General features: G+C 47.0%; 1 protein-coding gene and 1 long non-coding RNA gene across 5 annotated transcripts in view; one reads left to right on the forward strand and one right to left on the reverse strand.

The window, feature by feature from the left end:
• Positions 1 to 15,329, reverse strand: LOC125385950. 3 transcript variants are annotated; one of them, XR_007225741.1, is made up of 4 exons: positions 14,947 to 15,329; positions 7,533 to 14,809; positions 345 to 1,084; positions 1 to 249 (listed from the first exon to the last, which is right to left on the reverse strand). It is a non-coding gene; the product is annotated as an uncharacterized LOC125385950 (long non-coding RNA). The 3 variants fall into 3 exon arrangements; XR_007225739.1 differs by having other exon boundaries at positions 7,533 to 15,308; XR_007225740.1 differs by having other exon boundaries at positions 10,615 to 15,307.
• The window catches only part of LOC100645531 (TOX high mobility group box family member 3), a 23,809-nt gene continuing 10,327 nt past the window's right edge, over positions 5,417 to 18,898 (forward strand). Inside the window, exons 1-2 of one of the 2 annotated variants that reach the window (XM_003398633.4) lie at positions 5,417 to 6,668; positions 6,742 to 6,839. In XM_003398633.4, coding sequence (XP_003398681.1) covers positions 6,626 to 6,668; positions 6,742 to 6,839 — 141 coding nt within the window. In that variant the 5' untranslated portion in view covers positions 5,417 to 6,625. Of the gene's footprint in view, positions 6,669 to 6,741; positions 6,840 to 17,444; positions 17,700 to 18,898 lie in introns of those variants that run through there. The other variant, XM_048410114.1, reaches the window with a different exon arrangement.

Consider the following 18,898-nt stretch of genomic DNA (forward strand, 5'->3'; position numbering starts at 1 on the left):
TCTTAGAGACGTCGATTTATTAAATTTCGTTGATTTATCTGCGACATTATCCATCCTTCGAAGTAAGTTCTTGTTTGCACAAACTTGTCGTATTGAGAGCAGCGCTCTTGAATCTCGAAACTTTGCAAACTCCCCGTCTCTTCCTTTGGCTTCGCCAGTTGGTCCCCACCCGTTCTCCTCGGCCCCCTTAGTGTAACCACGGTTTCTTCTTCGTGTAAACTTGCACACTGGTATAGGCGGTATCCACACCTAGATAGATAGATAGATAGATAGATAGATAGATAGATATGAAAAATAGTAGATAAGTAGTAAGTAGATAGATAGGTAGGTAAGTAGGTAGTTACGGTTTAAGCGACGTATTTGTATTCATCCGTGGATGCAGTTCGTTCGTCGCTCTTTTCGTTTCGTTTCTCATCGTTTCCGTTCTCATCGTTTCTGTTCCATAGCACCGCTTCGTCTCGTTCGTTGCTGTCCGGAGTTGTAGTTCCGTGCGATTCACGGCATAACCTATTTTACTTTCGAAAACTCAACGGATCAATACCAACGGGAATGCGACGAAGACGAGCGAGCGGACGAAGAGAATTGCGCAAGAGGAGGAACAACGAATGCGAACGACATCGTTCTCGTCCGCGGCAATTTCTTCTATGATACGAACAATACTATTGTCTCTGTGGCTTTTAGGTACGGTCAAAGATCGATCGACTGATTATTTCGAGTGGAAGCGTGTACGGTCGAAAGGTTGCGTAGCGAAATCGATCGAGTGGAATCGATAAAGATCGAGTAGCCAGAGTCGCGAGGGTCAGCAACGGCAGGTAGCGCAAAAGCAGCCAAGTTGCGCGGGTACCATACGTGATATACAAATACCGGCAACCGAATCTTCGAAAAGAGTTTTGGGTTGCGGCACGAGACCGTCAGCTGGCGAGCAGAGCCGGTTCGTCCTTTTCTTTTTTTTCTTTTCTCGTTCACGCGGCACCTCTCTTCTCCTCCTTTCAACATCCTTTTTTACGTGCCCTTTCCTCTCCTCTCCTCTCCTCTCTTCCTCGCTCCTTTATTCGTTCGTTCGCTTTTCAACCGGTCCTCGATCCTACGTAGAAACATTTTTCGATTTTCTTTCATTTCCTTCCTCCTTTGATTCCCCGTCCGCTACTTTCCTTCCGGACAAACGTTTGAAAATCTTGTTCCTTCGTCTTTACGATTAGAAGTAAACGTTCTTTGGGAGGCAATCGCGATCCAGCCATGGAAACTTCGATAACAAGTTACCAAGACGATTTCGCGAACGATCGTTTTCCACGGCGTACGAGAGACAGGTTACGACTGAATCGTATTTTAAAAAGGGCCATAGGAATTTCAAAAACCGTAAAACGAAAGGTGTGTACGTATATACGCGGCTTCTTAATTGGCAGCTCTCTGTTTCCGTTTTTTAATACGACCAGTCCAACGAGAGATTTTTAAATGCTCGTGGCGTGGGTGAAATAGGGGGAGGGGACAGCAACTGGATCGCGATGTCGCTGCGTTAACCGCGCTAATGTTTTTGCGGCAGATCACTCGACCGAAAAAAAGCTTTGTAGAGCGTCGATGTTGCACGGTAACGATGCAAAATTTCTTTTACGAGATTAGACGACGCTCGATTTAACCGTACAGTTCGTTTCAGCGAACGCTTCGATGAAGCGCGTCAGCGTGTTGCGTCGCGACGAGCGTATAGTACGTACCAGTTTGCTCGATCGCGCAATCAAAACGAGAACGCGTCTGGGCTCTTGTTCGCGCGTTACTTTCCGAAAAATTCCCTGTTCCGACAAGGTCGGAATTTCGATCGCCGCGCCTCGAATCGCACGTATTACTCCTCTCTATTATCCTATTAAATATCTCGCTTTCGAACGCAATTTCGATCGGAATTAATTTGCTGGCTGATAGGCCGATTAATCTCTAGAAACTTTTGGAAATCTTTCGCTTTTTCGAAACGTCATTACTTTTTCTCGGATTAATCACATTATTAGACGCGCGTGCGTTTGACGTTAAAGGTACATACGTTTAAATAGGAAAGAGTAAAAAGAAGATGATGTATGGCATAGAAACTCGATATATCGATCGAGTTTCGAAAAACGGAAAGTTATCGCATAAAAGCTAAGGATCCTCTGCAAGCTCTTTCGCGTTCGAGATTTCATCGACGACGTTACTTTCTCGTATTTGTTATCTACCGAGAGGTTCGATCTTCTTTCGTAGCCTCTTAACGTCATGTTACCTTGATCGTTATTCTGGCTATTAGATAGACGGATCGTGCACACAATCAACAAGCTTTGTCGTCTGCGCGCTGCTTCACGTTAACGGAATTTGTCCATCGTTCTCATCGTGACTTTTACCTATACATAGGTAAAAACATCGAAGACCTCGTCACGGCAGGCTCGCTCGCTTCTCCTTTTCCTCGTTATCGTATAGTCTTGATCGTTGTATCGAGAATTGTCTTGGGCATCCATGAAAGAAGCCGTTCTTGTGTACGCGTTCGCGTATGATATTTATATTATCGTTTTCTAATTTCGTTGTTCGAACAGATCGCGAAATCAAGCCAACGACCATCATAATCTTCGTCGATGAGCGTATTGCGTTTACGATTAAACGTAATACACATAGAACGTGCGTTGCGTTACACCTTTGCATCAAAATCGAATGTTTCGCGGATGCGTGTCGACTTAAGCGAGAAAAATAGCTGTCAGAAATGACGCTGGAGCGGAATGGAGGGAAAGGCGAGACGGGGGCGGCAGTCGGTCAGAGCGACGAAGACCGAGGGCTATGGACCCGAGTATTGCGAGTAGACGGAGAATATACGTTAGGAACAAGGAAGGGATGCAAGCGACTGAAAGAGGAAAGACACGGAAGGTGGACACGATAGAAGGTAGGTCTGGGTTCGAGGGACAGAGGTACGCAGCGTGGAATACCAAGTACGACAAACGAAGACTGATCTACAGGAGGAAGGAGTTGGATGGTCGTATACTCGCCACTCTTTTCTTTAAATCACGTTTATCAGAGACGGATGGCGAACAGCAGCGCGATGCAGTATCGAAGGAGGTGCGGCCGAAGGAGAAGAAAAAGGAACCAGCCGGTAAAGCATGGGCGGGTCGGCGGGGCGGGGGGGAGGGGGAGGGTGGAGGGAAGAGAGAAAGAGACTAAGAGAGAGAGAGAGAGAGAGAGCGAGGGATGAAAGGATGGGTGAGAAGCGTGGAGAAGGGAGTAAGTTGGAGGGAAAGAGGGTAGCGAGCGAGCGAGTTGATAAGTTGTCGAGTAGCGGAGCGCGGAGGCGCGAGTCGCGAGGTGCGATGCGCGAGGCAAGAGGCAAGAGGCACGAGGAGGACGAGTATGAGAACGTAGAAGAAGGGAAAGAAGGGAGAGGAAGCGGAGAAACACGCGGATATTGATTCCCGTGGGATATGCGCGCGCTCGACGAGACTCGGAAATCTAAACGTATGTACGATGCTTCGGCGGACATACAGAAAAGTATACGCGTCGCGCGGTATGCGCATCTATATCTGGACTCATCCGGAGGAAAGGAAAATAGAGGAGCGGCAGGGGTGTAGACGGGGGGGGGGGGGGGAATTCGGGAGGGACGCGGTGCGGTAGGCACCGGAGTAGGGAATCTAAAACAAATCGCTTTTGAAGAAAATGAGAGGAGCAAGTATGTATGTATGTAGCAACGAACGAATGGGTGGTAGGCCGAAGCGGAACGGCCTAGGATGAAAGTTGCATCTTAGCGAGGAAAGATGTAGCCCGTACCCCGTTCCGTGTAAATTGACCTCGCGAATCGAACGTTCCTGCGTCTCGTCTACCTTATCTCTAACGATCCAGATATATTTCGGCTTTCATCGTGCGATCCTTTTTGTACCAGCAAATTGCTTAGAAACGAATACACGTTGCGAATAGAATAAAAGGGAAATTGCCTCAGGGTCGATAGAAAAGGTCGGATGAAACGAAGGAAACGAGAGGATATGAATGGAGCGCAACCCTGAGAGTCGTTTCGATTATAGAGTATTCGTGGCACGATGTCAAGCTCGTTGCTTGAATAACACCACAGCTCGAGAACTATAGATAAGGATGGTAATCGGAGCGTGATAGCCGACACGCGAACGTATACGACGCTACGTATGTAAGTATTGCTCGGGGAAAGGAGAAGTCGAGCGCGTTTTAAGACTCAAAGTCTTGGGAAAGATGCAAAGAAAAAATGAATAAAAGGGCCGACGAAAGAAAAGACGAAAACCGGATTTCAAAGATCGATCGTTTTGTCGTTAGAATCGCGATCGCGTATATATACGCGCCGCATCGAAACGTAAGTAGGAGATTTAACGATAATAAAGCAAATCGACCGATTTGTGGATCAACGTCCCTAACGTCGATGTCTCGTTCGAAAAATTTCGAGAGATTTGTAAGGTTTCCTCCCTGTTGAAACAGCCCTTTTTTACGGACGCGTAACAACATCCATTTGATCCAGGCTACGGTGGGAGAATCATGGAGATGGTTAGATTCGACCGATACCGGTGTTACTACTACAAACTATATAGCATGTACCAACTCGGTCATCACCATTCCGAAATCACTACCACTATCTGCCACTGCTTACCATTACCTACCACTACCTTCCTCCACTACCTACCACCACCGACCGCTACTTACCACTACCGTTACCACAGCTGACGCCACCTCCGAGACCTACGGGCGACTTTCATGAATGAAACCCACGTGCGATCCACGTGACCGTTCGTGTCGAACCCGTAATTTCTAGTTCTCGACCCTGACCGATTTTTCCGCAAAATTTACCGATGATGTTAATCATCGCGTATCGATAATCGAGCACCACGTTTTCCGTCGTCGTAATTGCCTCTTTGTTTGCCACCGATTCCATTCGCCGTTACTAATCAAGTTCGTAAAACTTCCGATAATAGGACGCTGGATCCAGAGAGGGAAAAAAAGCTGAGTTTGAAATTTTAATCTACGTTTATCTGGTAATCGAACGACCTACGAGAGATAACATCCACCAGAGAACTATTTTTAAGACGTACAGCAATCGCATACGGAATCTACGTTCTGCGAAAAAATGTTAGCTGAAAGGCGATGTGCTTTCTTCTTTTTTTTTTAAATAATTCGTATTATTATCCGCGCAGTACCTATGAAACGTTTTGGCAAATAAGTAAATAGGTATATAGTCAAACAGCAGAATGAGAAAAGGTTAATAAAGAGAGAGAGAGAGAGAGAGAGAGAATTCAACTATTACCACTACCAATGTCATCGTTACCTCCACTACTGTTATATCTCCACCCCCTACCTCGATGGTATTACATCCACCACCACTGACAGTATTTTGAACATTGGCGGCGGCGACGGTGGTGGTGGTGGTTGCAGCGGGTACGACGGCGGCGGCGATAGCGGCGGTGGCGGCGGCAGTGGCACCACCATCACCACCACCACCACCGCCAACATCACGGCCGTTCTCGTTGCTTTCGCTCTCAGCGTCGACGTTGCTGTTGCCGTTGTCAGTACCGGTGCGCAGTCGGTGGTCGCGGTTGGTGTTAGATGGTTAAAAGGAAATAGATTCGAAAACGGAGCAACGTAAACGGTAAACGCGGTTCATCCACGTGCTCCGGCTTTACAGCCGGTAGTGGCGAGCCGGTATTCCGGCGCTTACGATTTCGATTTCCGTGATATATCTCGTTAATCGGCAGACTAACCGAAGGAACAGGCGACGTAAATGGTGACGTAAACGCGAAAGTAACAAAGTATCGCAAAGTACGTAGGATTCGAAGTTGATCGATTTCGCAAGTTGAACGTCGAGACGTTAAACGTATTTGTTGCGTGTGTCGCATGGTCGATGTATCGAATGCTACGTACGGAAGGTTCGTGGAATACAGACGCTAGACTCGAGAACCTAGAACGGGATTAAAGACGATGCGAGAAGGAAGAGGGAAGAAAAGTACGAGATAAACGAGAGGAGAGGAAGAGAACGATACAGCGGCGAGGTCGATCATCGAGAAACTGAAAAGAAATCGATTTTTCGAAGCATTTTTGAATAATCGTTGCACGGTCCTGCCAACGATAAAGCGTATTCGATTCAAGTTAGAACAGCGAAGAGAGAGGGTTTAGTTGGATACGATCGCGTTATGCTCTTTCGCGATTTAATCGACCCAGTCAAAGAATCGAGCGACCGATCTCGAACGAATGTTTGCCAAATGGAAAATCGCGGTGTCTGAAAAGGTGCAGTTCCGTTTTCTCGTCGGGATATTCGTGGAAGATGTGTACACGCAAGAAATATCGTTGAAAGCCGATCCTTCGTTTTTCGACTAACTTACGATCGAAGTGGCATCACGCGCACACGCGTACACGCAGCTACGCACGACCGCGTGATTAATCGATCGATCGAATCGATTCGGCTCGCGATCAGTGATCCCGTAAGAGATACGATTCGCGTCTCGCTTCTTCGTTCGAACGATATTAAGAAACACGAAGATTCGTATGTCGTCGGTTAACGCAGGTTGCGGCAGTTACGCGAACGAAAAACAAGAAACGAAAATAACGAAAGAGCGACGGAGAAACGGGTGAAGAGGGTGGCGAACAGGAAGGTGACGACCACGGCAAAAGCCGCGGGACGATGAGCGACGGCATAGTCGGTGCGATCGCGATCAGTCTGTTTGGTACTGGCTCACCGCGAAATTTCTTTCCGTATTGTTCGACGAACGATTTTCACTTACAGAAGCCTCGTTCCAGGCAGCGAGAAGAAACGTCGGGACAGCATGGATGCCGGTTACACGATACTTGGCAACGATGTCGATGTCTGCAGAATGTTCGACCAGTTCTCTTACAAGGTTAGTATTCTTTTTTTCATCGAGATATTTCTACCATCTTTTGTATCTTGTATCATAGAATGAAAATGTATATGTTGCAAATCATACGTATTTTCTCGTATATCGTACGATGTACGTATGTAGATACTTATATGATCTTTAGCATATCGTGTATTTTTGTTTTATCTCGTTTCGTCTCGTCTCGTCTCGTTCCGTTCCGTTCCGTTCCGTTCCGTCCCGTTTCGTCTCGTCTCGTCTCGTCTCGTCTCGTCTCGTCTCGTCTCGTCTCGTCTCGTCTCGTCTCGTCCTGTCCGTCTCGTCCCGTCCCGTCCTGTCCGTCCCGTCCCGTCCATCCCGTCTCGTCCCGTCCTGTCCCGGCCCATTCCGTCCCGTCCCGTCTCGTCTCGTCTCATTTCGTCTCGTCTCGTCTCGTCTCGTCTCATATCGTCTCGTCCCATTCCGTTTCTTCTCTCCTGTCATTCTCACAGAATATCATTCTATTTTGTCTGCGCAAAAGAGTTCATACCCGTTTAATATTTTTTCGTTCCTTCATTTTTCGTTTTCCGTAGCTCATTCGTTTCTTTGTTCGTTTGACTTTCGCGTTCGCAAATATTTATCGCGATTTGTTAGCGTTCGAAACTATAACAATGAAACGAACGAAAGAAGAGGTTGAGATCGACGAAACGATGTCTTCTTAATACGACGAAACAATACCTGCTCGAGCTGAACATCTTATACGAGAAGAGTTGACACGGTCGAAGACTCAAGCATCCCTTTCTTTCCCATCACCATGGCCAATTTACACGTTTATCTCCGATTGCTTTCTCAGTTCCGTTTTCCGGTTGTAGTCGTTTACCGTCTTTTTGCGACACCTTCTTCCGATTTCTGGATCGTGTTTTCTTTCCGTTTTCCTCGTTTCCAGGATAAAGAGTGAAAAATGCCTCGACATTGGATCGTATAACGGCATAGATCTTGCCACATCGCGTTGCGCTACCTTTATTTCTGCATCGGATGGTATACCTTCTTTGACCGTTTCAGCTTTTCATTTGGTCCTGCTCGTGGTTGAAACAAAATGAAAGGCGAACCTACGCTACGAGGGAGCTGGTATCCATAAAAGAATGAATAAACGTAGATTGGAACAGCATAAAAAAAGGGTGTAGGTCTGTGTACTCTCGAAGCAAACGTACAGGCTAGGTGCTGCATTTCTACCACATTTACATATACCTATCGCGTTGAAGCAAAAATTGAAATCCTGCTGATCGCGAGCGCGCAAAGTAAATTCGTTCTAACGAACGTCGGTAATCGAATTTACTTATCGCGACTCGTTTGATTAAGAGTTTGCTGCTGTTACTGCCGCTCGATGAAAATAAAATACATTTGCCTCGTCTTCTGTCCTTCGATTTCTTCGCGATCTCTATCCTTTGTCTCTTCCGTCAAGCTTCTTTCTTGCTCGTTCCCAACGCACGCATGCATGCACGCATAGACACACACGCGCGCGCGCGCGCGCGCGCCCGTCCTTTGCCCGTATACTTGTCTCTCGCTTATTTCCAACCATTCGTACAAAATGTTCAAAACGATTTGAGTACGATTACAACGACCGTACAAGCTAATTTCGTAGCCGAACCGAGGAATTAAGCGTAGTAGAAAAGTGACCGCTACTGGTAAACTTGCTTTCTCTTTCGCTCGTAGTCAAGTTGTTTCATAGAGAAAGTGTGTCGCACACGATGCTTTGCAAAACAGACGCGACCGATAAGCATCGATACCTCGATATTCGCAACGGTAACGACGACGGCAACGACATCACAAGCGATTATGGAAACCGAGAAATTGTACGAAACGCTTCGTATACTCGTTAGGAAGTTAGGTTGTTTTCCGTTGTCGATCGGCCGTTGTCTAGAGGCAAACTGATCGCGGATGAGCGTAGGCTTCCGACCGGAAGCCATACGTACTCGTCGAACATACGACGAAAGGAGGAAAACTTGATTGGATTGGATCGGGCAGATATTTTGGTATTACATCGACCGATCAAGGTTTCCCGAAACAGGATGGGTTGGAAGGAGTATAATGGATGACGAGTTAGATGGGTCGGAGAATGCCACGAGTGTTTTAGCGGTAGACCGCATCGGGTAACCGGACGCAGACAGTCGGCCAGCCGGACGGTCGGACAACAGGCCGGCCAGCGGGGTTAGTCGCTTGCAGAGCCACTGACAAAATCATGAGCCACTTGTTGATCGGCCAATGACCATTCGGCCACCTCGATACTACTCGAACGTCGTTCAACGAAACGGTCGCTATTACGATATTCCAGCGAGGCTCTGTGCAGTCGATTCTTCGATTTAACAAGAAAAATAGCGAAACTATAGTTACGAAAAACCGAAAGGGAGACGAAGATCGTGATATCGAAGGTATGAAAAGGAGAAAGAAAAGAGGAATCGTCGTGATTAAAATAAGAAGGATAATCGAACGAGATTCGAAAATTGCAAACACAACGAATTCTACGTATTCGAACAAAGTGGAATCGGTGACTCGCTATTGTACGAGTACGTTGTATCTATACGAGTTTATCGCGAAAAGGCAAACAAGTTGAAAATCACAAATCGGATACGTATTATCGCTGTACGTATTATACGCAGCCGGTGCATTTACCTACGCGCTAGTCGGCACACGTGTCGGAAGTGATACGGATGATACGGATGATACCTAGGTGAGAAAATATTTGAAAGAGCATCGGATCGGAAAGGTAAAACAAGTTATTAGCTTTTTATCCAGTCGCGGATTGTTTCTCGACGATTTCGGTTTCGCTTCCAACCATCCTCTCTATGCCGTTGCTTCGTTCTGGTCTTTACTTCTGCCCTTTTCATCACCGCACACTGGCAACCGTATCCCTTATTCTTCGGCCCCCGACCCTATCTTACCCTACCTTACCTTGATTCACCCTGGTTCACCCTGCGCTTCACCCTACTCTTTTCTCCGTTGCCGAGCTCGCGAGCCAGCGAACCCGCGAGCCTTCCTCTTCCCCACCTTCGCCTAGCCTATTCCGCGTTACCCATCTCCTGTACCCGTACCCTCTCCCTAGTCTCAGCCTAGCCACCCACAAACCTCCCCCAGGCTGCCGCTCGCGACCCCCCAGCCACCTCGAGCCGTGTTTCCCCGTGCTCCCCTGTGCCTCCCCCGTTCTTCCCCGTGCTTGCTTTCCTCCTGTTTCTCTTTCGCCTCTTTCTCTCTCTCGTTAAATCAATAAGCCATTCGGTCTGCTGCCACACTAGCGACGGGGCACTTTGCCCGATTTTGTTTCCGATCGGATTCCCTCTTCTGCCTAATCTCTGGCCGATACGGCGAACGACAGAGAGAAATCTTTCGGTCTGTTTTTCGTAAACGCGGCGACGCGAACAACAAAGAACGGTCAAGGCGAAGATGGTACGGGGGCAACGTTCGCAATGATGGGATATCGAGACAGCGCGCCGCGGTCGCGTCGCAGCGCCGAGACGGCGATGACGAAAAAATAGAGCAACGAGGTACACTTATACGGCCTATGCCTATATGCCTGTATAGAAACCATTGAAATCTTGAGAAAAGGAGGAAGAGAAGGAAAGAAAGAAGGAAGGAAGGAAAGAAAGAAAGGGAGAGAAAAGTAACTAACGGTAGGTAGCAAGTTGGTAAAGCAAGCGAATAAAGCGTAACGGAGAACCGAGTTCGTTCGTATTCGAAAGTTTCAGAGCAAACTCGGCAGCGAGGCAGTCGAATACAATGGCCAGGCAGAAGTTTCCGCGAAACTAAACAAGTTTATTTAACTTACCTCGGCACACCGGTTCCCATCCCCATTCTCCCTCGACTCTTCTAGAGTCGCATCTCTGCGTGGAATCTGCCCTGCGAACTCCTTTCTCCGAACCCTTCCACCTCCCATCAAATAGGCTTCTTCTTCGCCTACTCAACCATCTTTCTCCTCTTCTCTACTCTCTTTTATCTTCTCTCTCTTCTCATCTCATCTCATCTCATCTCATTTCGTCTCGTCTCGACTCGTCTCGTCTCGTCTCCTCTCATCTCGTTTTATCTTATCTCGTCTCATCTCATCCCATCTCGTCTCATCTCATCTCATCTCATCTCATCTCATCTTACCCCAATTCCTCTCTACCATTCTCCTTCTCCTTGCGCTTCTCCGCTTATCCTACTTGCATGGACTGCTCGCCTCTGTACCTGCAATAACGGCAAGTTTTCCGAAAGTTTCCGACAGATTAACGACTATTGGAATTGTTCGAGTTATGGAAGAGAGAAGCGCAGCGGCAGTGGCAGCAGCGGTAGAAGCAGCAGCAACAGCAACCGTGGTAGCGAAAAAGGGATTACGAAGGCGAAACGACACGATCTCAGCGTCCGAATACCGATCGATAAATTTCAATCGATCGTTCGATATTGCTCGATCGATGATGCAAGAACAAAGCAGTGCTAGTTTACGTCTACGTAGCGGAGAAACACGATCTACGTGTACGATACATCCACATATATTTTACGTACTATGATATTCGAGAAAGTTTCGCTCGATGTTCGAAAAATAAACGCCGCCGATTATTTTAGTTCGATATCGACATCGTTTTATCGTTACCGTTGGGGTATATCACCGGTCGTAACTACGCATCGACCAACGAACGATTTAAAAGCAAGAAGAAATATAGTACTATATTTTAGCCATCTTCGTACGCTCGTACTTTCGTTAGTTAAATCGACGAAAGCGATACCGTTCGAAATACCGTTTGAAAACAGGAAAGGTAAGAAAGGGAAAAGTAAAGAAAGTATAGAAACGGAGGGGAGGGGGTTAAACAAGGAGAGAAAGATACGATAAAAGAAAGAGAAGAAAGCGGAGGATACCATTTGGAGGAAAATGAAAGAGATGGGATGTCGAGAGTGGAGTTTCTATATGTACGGCGAGTACATGCCGCGAAATGGGATACATATGTATGTATATGTACGTGCTGTATATCTTCTTTATGGCAACCATTAACATATTTTTTGCTGTGCGTATTACCATACAATAGTGGCGCAAATATTACAACTTATGGTCGTAAATCAAAGCGGGGGAAGGGGTGGCCTGGAAGACGAAATGCTGGGAAAGGAAGGGAAGAGAACGGAAATAGGAATGGGGAATAGGAACAAGAATGGGAACGGGAATGGAAGAGAGAAAAAAAAGAGCGAGCACCGGAGAAAAAGGGAAGGAGGAAAAGAGCAAAGGGGGGAGTTAACGTTAGGTATAGCAGAAACCAGGCTGTCCCGGTAAAGCTTGGTAAAATAAGTCAATTCGTTCGTTTCCATCGTGGACAAGACATCGAGAGTCGAGAGTACGTTGGTAGTGATTGTACATACAAGGTCGTTGACACCAGGACTACATCGCCAAACGAATATCCGATAAACGAGGATATAATGTTTGCATAACGGTCAAAGTTACATCGCGTAGAAGCAAAGCAAACGTCAGGAATGTAAAGACTCGGTAAAGTGTTGATAGTCGACGTTTCGCAAAGTATGTATCTCTTACCACGAGAATTATGAAACGCGCGAGTTACCGATCATCGGGAGAAAAGAGCACGTATTATCTCGCGTAGTCATAACCACGGCGAAACGTACGAACGAGGCACGTTTTTCCTCGCGCTATCCTCCCTATTTTTCGTTTCGTTTCCTTTTGTTAGCGATGAAAGGTGTATCGACGTTATTTCGTCTCTGGTATGGTCGGACTGTGCTACGCGCATATTCTTCGTTCGTATTCTCCAGCGCATTAAAACGGAAACGTTGGAGAAATTTCAGATAATGTTCAATAGTAAATTAAGATATAATAACTTTCGTGAAAGTTGTACGCCGGCAAGGAGATGGAAAAGAAGAAAAAGGCGGTGGAGGTAGTGGGACGAGGGGGGTAGGGAACTCCATTAACTTTTATTTCTCCGGGAAAGTAACTTTACCCCCTCCTGTATTTCCCCTCCGTCCCCGCCTAAGACGACCACCCATCGCCTCCCTCGTCCTCCGTCTGTTCGTTCCACCATTCCTCTCATCCCTCTGCCGCTTCACCTCGTTCACATCCCATCGTCGTTTTGCGTTCGCTGCTGCCTCCTCCACCTTCTCCACCTCCACCTCCTACACCTCCACCACCGCCATCTCTTCCTCCTCCTCATTCTCCTGCCGGGTTTTCCTCCACCATCGTCGCTGCCACCACCACCCCCCACCACCATCGCCACCACCACCACCACCGCCGTCGTCGCCGCCACCACCACCACCACCACCGCCACCACTACCACCACTACCGCCGCCACCAGCACCACCATCTCCACCAGCAGCCCTTTCTCATCCATTTCAACCGCTCCTCCCGCCTCTCGAACCTTCGCCTTCGTCTCTTTCGGCAATTCGTCCCGCTTCTTCGAGAGGATTCCCCTCCGTTTCCTTGTCGTGGCTGGCCCCTCGGCTGCCGCGCGGTACCCGATCTCCTCGCCGAGCACCTCGCAATCCCCGCTCTCGCACCGCCGCCGGTACACCTCTTGGTACTCTTCGGTGCCTCGGTGCACCGATGAAACTTTGTAAAGCGACTTAGTCAAACTTTAATAAATTCCTTCGTAGAGTTTCAAAGCGGTTCTACGCGGGATTGCAAATGATTACGTTTACTCGCGCGCGCGCAGCCCGAATCTTGGCTAGGCTTTTAGTCTCTCCCTCCTTCCCTCTCTCTCTCTTTCTCTCGTCCCCATTTCTGCCCGCTCCATCGTACTTTATCTTTCACCGATCGAGCACAATCGAAAAAGAATTTTATTTACGTGCGTAAGAGATCGAAACGAGATCGCTGGATGCCACTGGAAGTAGCGACGACGTACAGACGATCGAACGGACAATAGCCACGCGAAAAAGACAAGCGTACGAGCTTTCGAACACCTTACGATGCGTCGTCGTGACTATCGTGACTGGGTGGTCCGCTGGTACTAGCGATGTTTCGAAAAGCGAAAGAAACGCTCGTTTCGAAAAATCAGAAAGTACCAGTGTCTAGTTGGAAGAGACTGGAACAGTCCGACGCGATACGAAACGATCGGATCGAGTCGCGAATGTGCATTCCCATGGCAACGATCTCGATCAGATAGGAACTAGCAGAACAGAGAACGGAGAACGATCTAGATAATGTATTCGATACAGGTAATATATAGCGCTCCAGATACAATATTTATGTCTCGATGTATTTTGCTAGCAATCCATTATTCATTCCGTAGCGGTGAATAAGCATTTCAGAGTATCGTATCGTGTTTGTAGTGACGACGTTCGGGGCTCTACGCGTCTTGCGTGCTTCTTACGTGGTACGAATCGGGCTTTTCAAATCGCGATTTTCGAATCTGCGGCACAAATTTCCTATACGGTTGCCGACAGCGTCGAAACTAATCTCGTTACACGTTTCGTTCGACTTTGCGCGTTTAACGCTTTTCTACTCTTCCGATGAAAAACGGGACGCGAAAGATCGTCGGGACATGAAAATTTTGTACCCGATTGACGCTCGATCCGTTGCGATTCGGACCGAAGAATAGGTCATCAAAGTCACAACGTGTGCATCGTTAAGAGTGTGCGCGCGCATAATGGTGGAGGGGATGTAGATAGATAAGTAGAAGGGGGAAGGGAAAAAGGAGAAAGAGGAGAGAAAGATGTAGAAAAGCAGAGAGAAAAGCTAAGAACCGTCCGATCCACAGGGTAGACAAGATTCACACTTGTTGCTCCCTTCTTGGCTGTGTACAGTGAAAAGCCCGTTTATCCGAAGAATTTCCTGCGGTCAAAAGGTCACGTGGTTATGGTGCACGATCTCCTCTTCCCTCGCCATTATTCGTTTCTTCTATCGCACGCTTCTCTCTTTCTTTCTTCTCCTTTTACCCGGTTTTCGTTCCGCATTTCCTTCTCTTATCTTTCCCTACGCCCTCACCGTCGTTGCTTCTTCTCCTCATTTGTCGTTCCCTCTATTTTCCTTCGAATAAAATTTATCCATTGGACTCGTTCTATTTCCGCGTGGAATATTCGAACGGAGAACAGCCGAGCACCTCGAAAGGAGAAAGAGAAAAAAAGAGCGAAAAAAGAATTAGAAGGTAGGAACTCCGGAGAAACAGATCGCGGGAACAGAGAAACGTTCGCTTACCGTGACTGGTAATAAGAGATCTACGCGAGATAAGCGGACGCTCGCGTAATAAGTAAAACCGGTTTAAGAGACCGTCGACGATAATACGAATCGACGTATACACGGGACAAAGATGAAACGCATTTGCGAGTTGCGAGTTGCAAGTTGCGAGTTGCGCGATTCACCTCGACGCGTTGTGGTGGAACTAAAAGGGTTGGAGGTGGTATTGCGCGAAGCGGAGGGGCCGGGATACAGGGGTACGTGGTGCGCGAGACAGGGTGCAGAGCAAGGAGCACGAGGAACGGGGCACGGGACGCGGGACACGGGGCACGGGGCACGGGGCACGGGGCAAGGAAGTACCGAGCGGCACGTGGAACGAGTAGGGAAACGGGAAAGTGCAAACATATGGTAAAAAAAGAAGAGAAACACGTTGAACGACGAAAAGAGAAAATCACCACACAGCGCGATAAGCCCGAGGCGATTATCAGCTGTGCAAACGTTCGCTCAAAGGAATTTGTAAAATCAACATTTGTCCAAGATGTTGAAGAACATGTTTAATGAATCTCCGAAGCAGCGAGAGCATCGTAGATACTTAATAATGTCTGGCAGTTGATTTTCGTACTTGATTACGCTGTTCGATGTGATCGACATTGGAAACAACGATTTCCGACAACGGCAGCACGCTGTCTCGTTTTTTTGGAACGAAATGGCGCGGCGCGGCGCGGCGCAGCGGCGGTAGACCGTCCCGCGAGAGAATATCGATTCGGCTGCCGGCGACGGAGCGTGCGGTTTCTTCGTAAAACTCTTTTAGCCGACTGCCTCTAGATTTTCCTTCTTTCGACGAAAATTAAAAACTGACGCTTTAACAGCCTTATTCCCCTCCCCCCATTTCTGCTTTTCCCTTTCTTTTCTTTTTTGGTTCCTATACCGTTGATTACACGAAAATACCGGCACAGCTACGCAACCTGGATAATCGTAAGAAACATCGAGTAACATGGGCGATTAGTTTTGACGACAAAGACTACAAGATCGATCGCGAGGAATTTGCCGTTAAAATCGTAGTTGTCACGGCCGTGTTTCGAACCCGTAACAAACCTCGTTCGAGTAAATGTTTCGAGTAGATTGTCGCTTTTCGCGAACGAATACAAATACGCGGGTATATACGTTAATGCGATTGGAATGCCACTGAAATTAAAGCTACCTTTCACGGGAATGTAATGACTCTTTATAAACTCCGACGTAACCCCTGTTTCCTCGGGCCACGCGGCACACTTGGTTGCCATCACACACAGTCGTGTCCTACTTTCTTGGAATATTCGAGTAACCGAGTATCGGTAGATAACGCGTGTTTAACGCGCGTTTAAACCGTCACGCTGTTACGTCGTCCAATACCGATTCTATTTGCTCTTAGTTGCTTCTTAATTACGTTGTAATCAGTTGTATCGAATCGCGGAAGAGTAGCTTTTAGCAGCTGGTGTTCGTTCTGCGGTTTTCTATTCTCGAACCGGGACAAGATTAGATCGAAACCGAACGTGGCATTGATCAATCTCGATACCGCTGCATGCTTTTCGCCGTTAGATGGAATTTTTTAGCGAGAGGATGTAGAAATAGAAAGTCGAGAATATATCATTTCGAGAATATTTGAGAATATAGAGTAAGTAAAGTTGCTGTACGATTCCTTTGATCGTTTGGTTGGAAGAAAAGAAGGGAAACATTGATGCTCCAGCCGCACGCGCACGGTTCCTTTCGTCATCGTTTGACCGCGTGCGCGTCATACGTCGCGAGTCCTCTTTTCTCTATTCGTTGCGCCACCGGCCTCTTTCAATCCTGCACACCATTTCCCTCCGCTCCCTCCGTTCGACAGAAACCCCACTCCTACCTTCTGCTGGCCCCTCTCCATATTTCGAACCGACGACCCCTTTCTTCCACGGTGTAGCGATCACAGCTTGTTAACTGGGCCACAAACCACGAATGTTATTCGTCGCGTGATTCAACGTGATTCTGAAATAAAATCTTACATCGCGTTAGAAACACAACAGGAGAAAGATGTTTAACTAGTAACCATTTGGAGATCTGGTTAAGCGTATGATTTAAACCGTCCGAATATATATATAAGTACATATATTTCGACCACAGAATGTCAAACAATTCGTTCTCATTGGAGAAGAAGGGCCTCTTTGTTCATCGTCGTTGTTGATCCAATCGAGTCGAATCGCATCCCGGTATATATACGATTATCTTACGGTGCGTTGTATCTCACGCGACGCTCCGAGAACACGTTCATTTTCAATTATTAAAACGTCCCGAAACGCATAAAAAGTGTGCGATAAACAGAACGTATGTTAAGAGTTAGAGAAGATCGACTAACCGGATCGAAAAATAGACATCTAGGAAAGAACGAACAAATTGCTTCTTCGAGATTCGCATCGTCGTTGGGTACATTTATGAAAATCTTCGTTTATACCGTTTAACGATTTTCTCATACGTTGAATCATCGTTATTCGTCCTCTAAAAATGTTCGCAATTGGGTGGTCATGTATCGTGCGATGTCGTATCGTCTCGTATCATGTCGTGTCGTGCCGTTGCATTGTATCCTTCAGCAATATACGTGCAGGGGGCGCGCGAATCTGCTCCCCTGTCGAAAGATCTATCCCCACTATCGAAGCGTGCCACAAAATGAACCTCCCTTCAATCATTCCCGCGCCGGCCGCCGTGAGGAGCGCGCGTCGTTTTGCCACGCTGTCACTAGTTACGCCACGAGTCGAACATTTTGTGTATGTTGCGCAGCGATCTGTATTTTGGTTACGTGTTATGTTTCGGTAAAGTCATCGTATACATGTTTTTCTATATCAATGTAACGTAACAAAGGACACGCGTGGTGATGTGAGAACGTGTTGCTTGTCAAGTGTCAACGTGTGAATCGAAACGATCGTGTGACGAAGAATCGTCGAAATAAACCGTTTCGTTTCTATCTTTTCATTTCGGTCGCACGTTTCGTTTTCCTTTTTTTTTTTTTTTACAAATCTTTCTCGCTTCCGAACGAAATCACTCTTACAGAAAAGGGGCTGTGTGTTTTAAAAGAGAAGAATTCATCGTGATAACGTTAACGTGATTAACCGGCGGTGGCACGCTCTGCACGTTACACGTGCATTTGATAACCTGGATCTCTTCCCGACGACGAGTCGGTTCGTCTCATCGGTAAGTCATCGATCTCAATATTGGTAACCGGTATGTTACCTTTCTCGCGTACGAAAATTCTTGGGTTGTCTCGTTGAACCGTGGAATTGGAATCAAATTTGTACATCGTCAAGCTAAGATTTGTTATTTTTGGAAACCATAGTATTTGCTATGGAAATGCGTATTATGTTCGAGGTATACTCGGAACGCCATCTGTCGGGCGATGGTTCAACTTTATGAGTGACGCCGATTCTAATATTCAGAGAATCGACACCGATCGTGGGATTTTCAAGTTATTTCACAGTCGTCCGATTCAACAACGAGAAAGCACGCTTCGCGCATTATAGCCATTCGTTTATCGGTGAAATTCTATTTTCAACAATAATAAAATTATAATTAACATTCGTTTGCGTTTCGCTGTATCTATTCTAAGCCAGAGAGATTCAAATATAACCAAAATAATTTATGACCATACGAAAATGTACTATTTTCTTCGGTTTACTGAAGGAGGGGAGTGGGGATGTTTAACGACGTTATTCAGGAGAAATTAGAAGAAACGAGGAGGTACGGATTACAAATGGTAGTAATGTTGAGTATGAGGAGGGCAAATGGCGGGAGTGAGGAGGGGGATTGGAACGGGGAACAGGTTTAACATCGGTTATATACGCCGAGTAAGAGACTCGTTCGTGTACGTACGTCTATTGGATCTCTTGCTTTCGCTTTGCTCTTCCGTTTTCTTACTTTAGATAACTCCCCCCTCCCTCTCCCCATTCCCCTCTTCGCCTCCTTTTTCTTT

Source organism: Bombus terrestris, chromosome 11, assembly GCF_910591885.1.
Source record: "Bombus terrestris chromosome 11, iyBomTerr1.2, whole genome shotgun sequence".
Taxonomy (NCBI): Eukaryota; Metazoa; Arthropoda; class Insecta; order Hymenoptera; family Apidae; genus Bombus; species Bombus terrestris.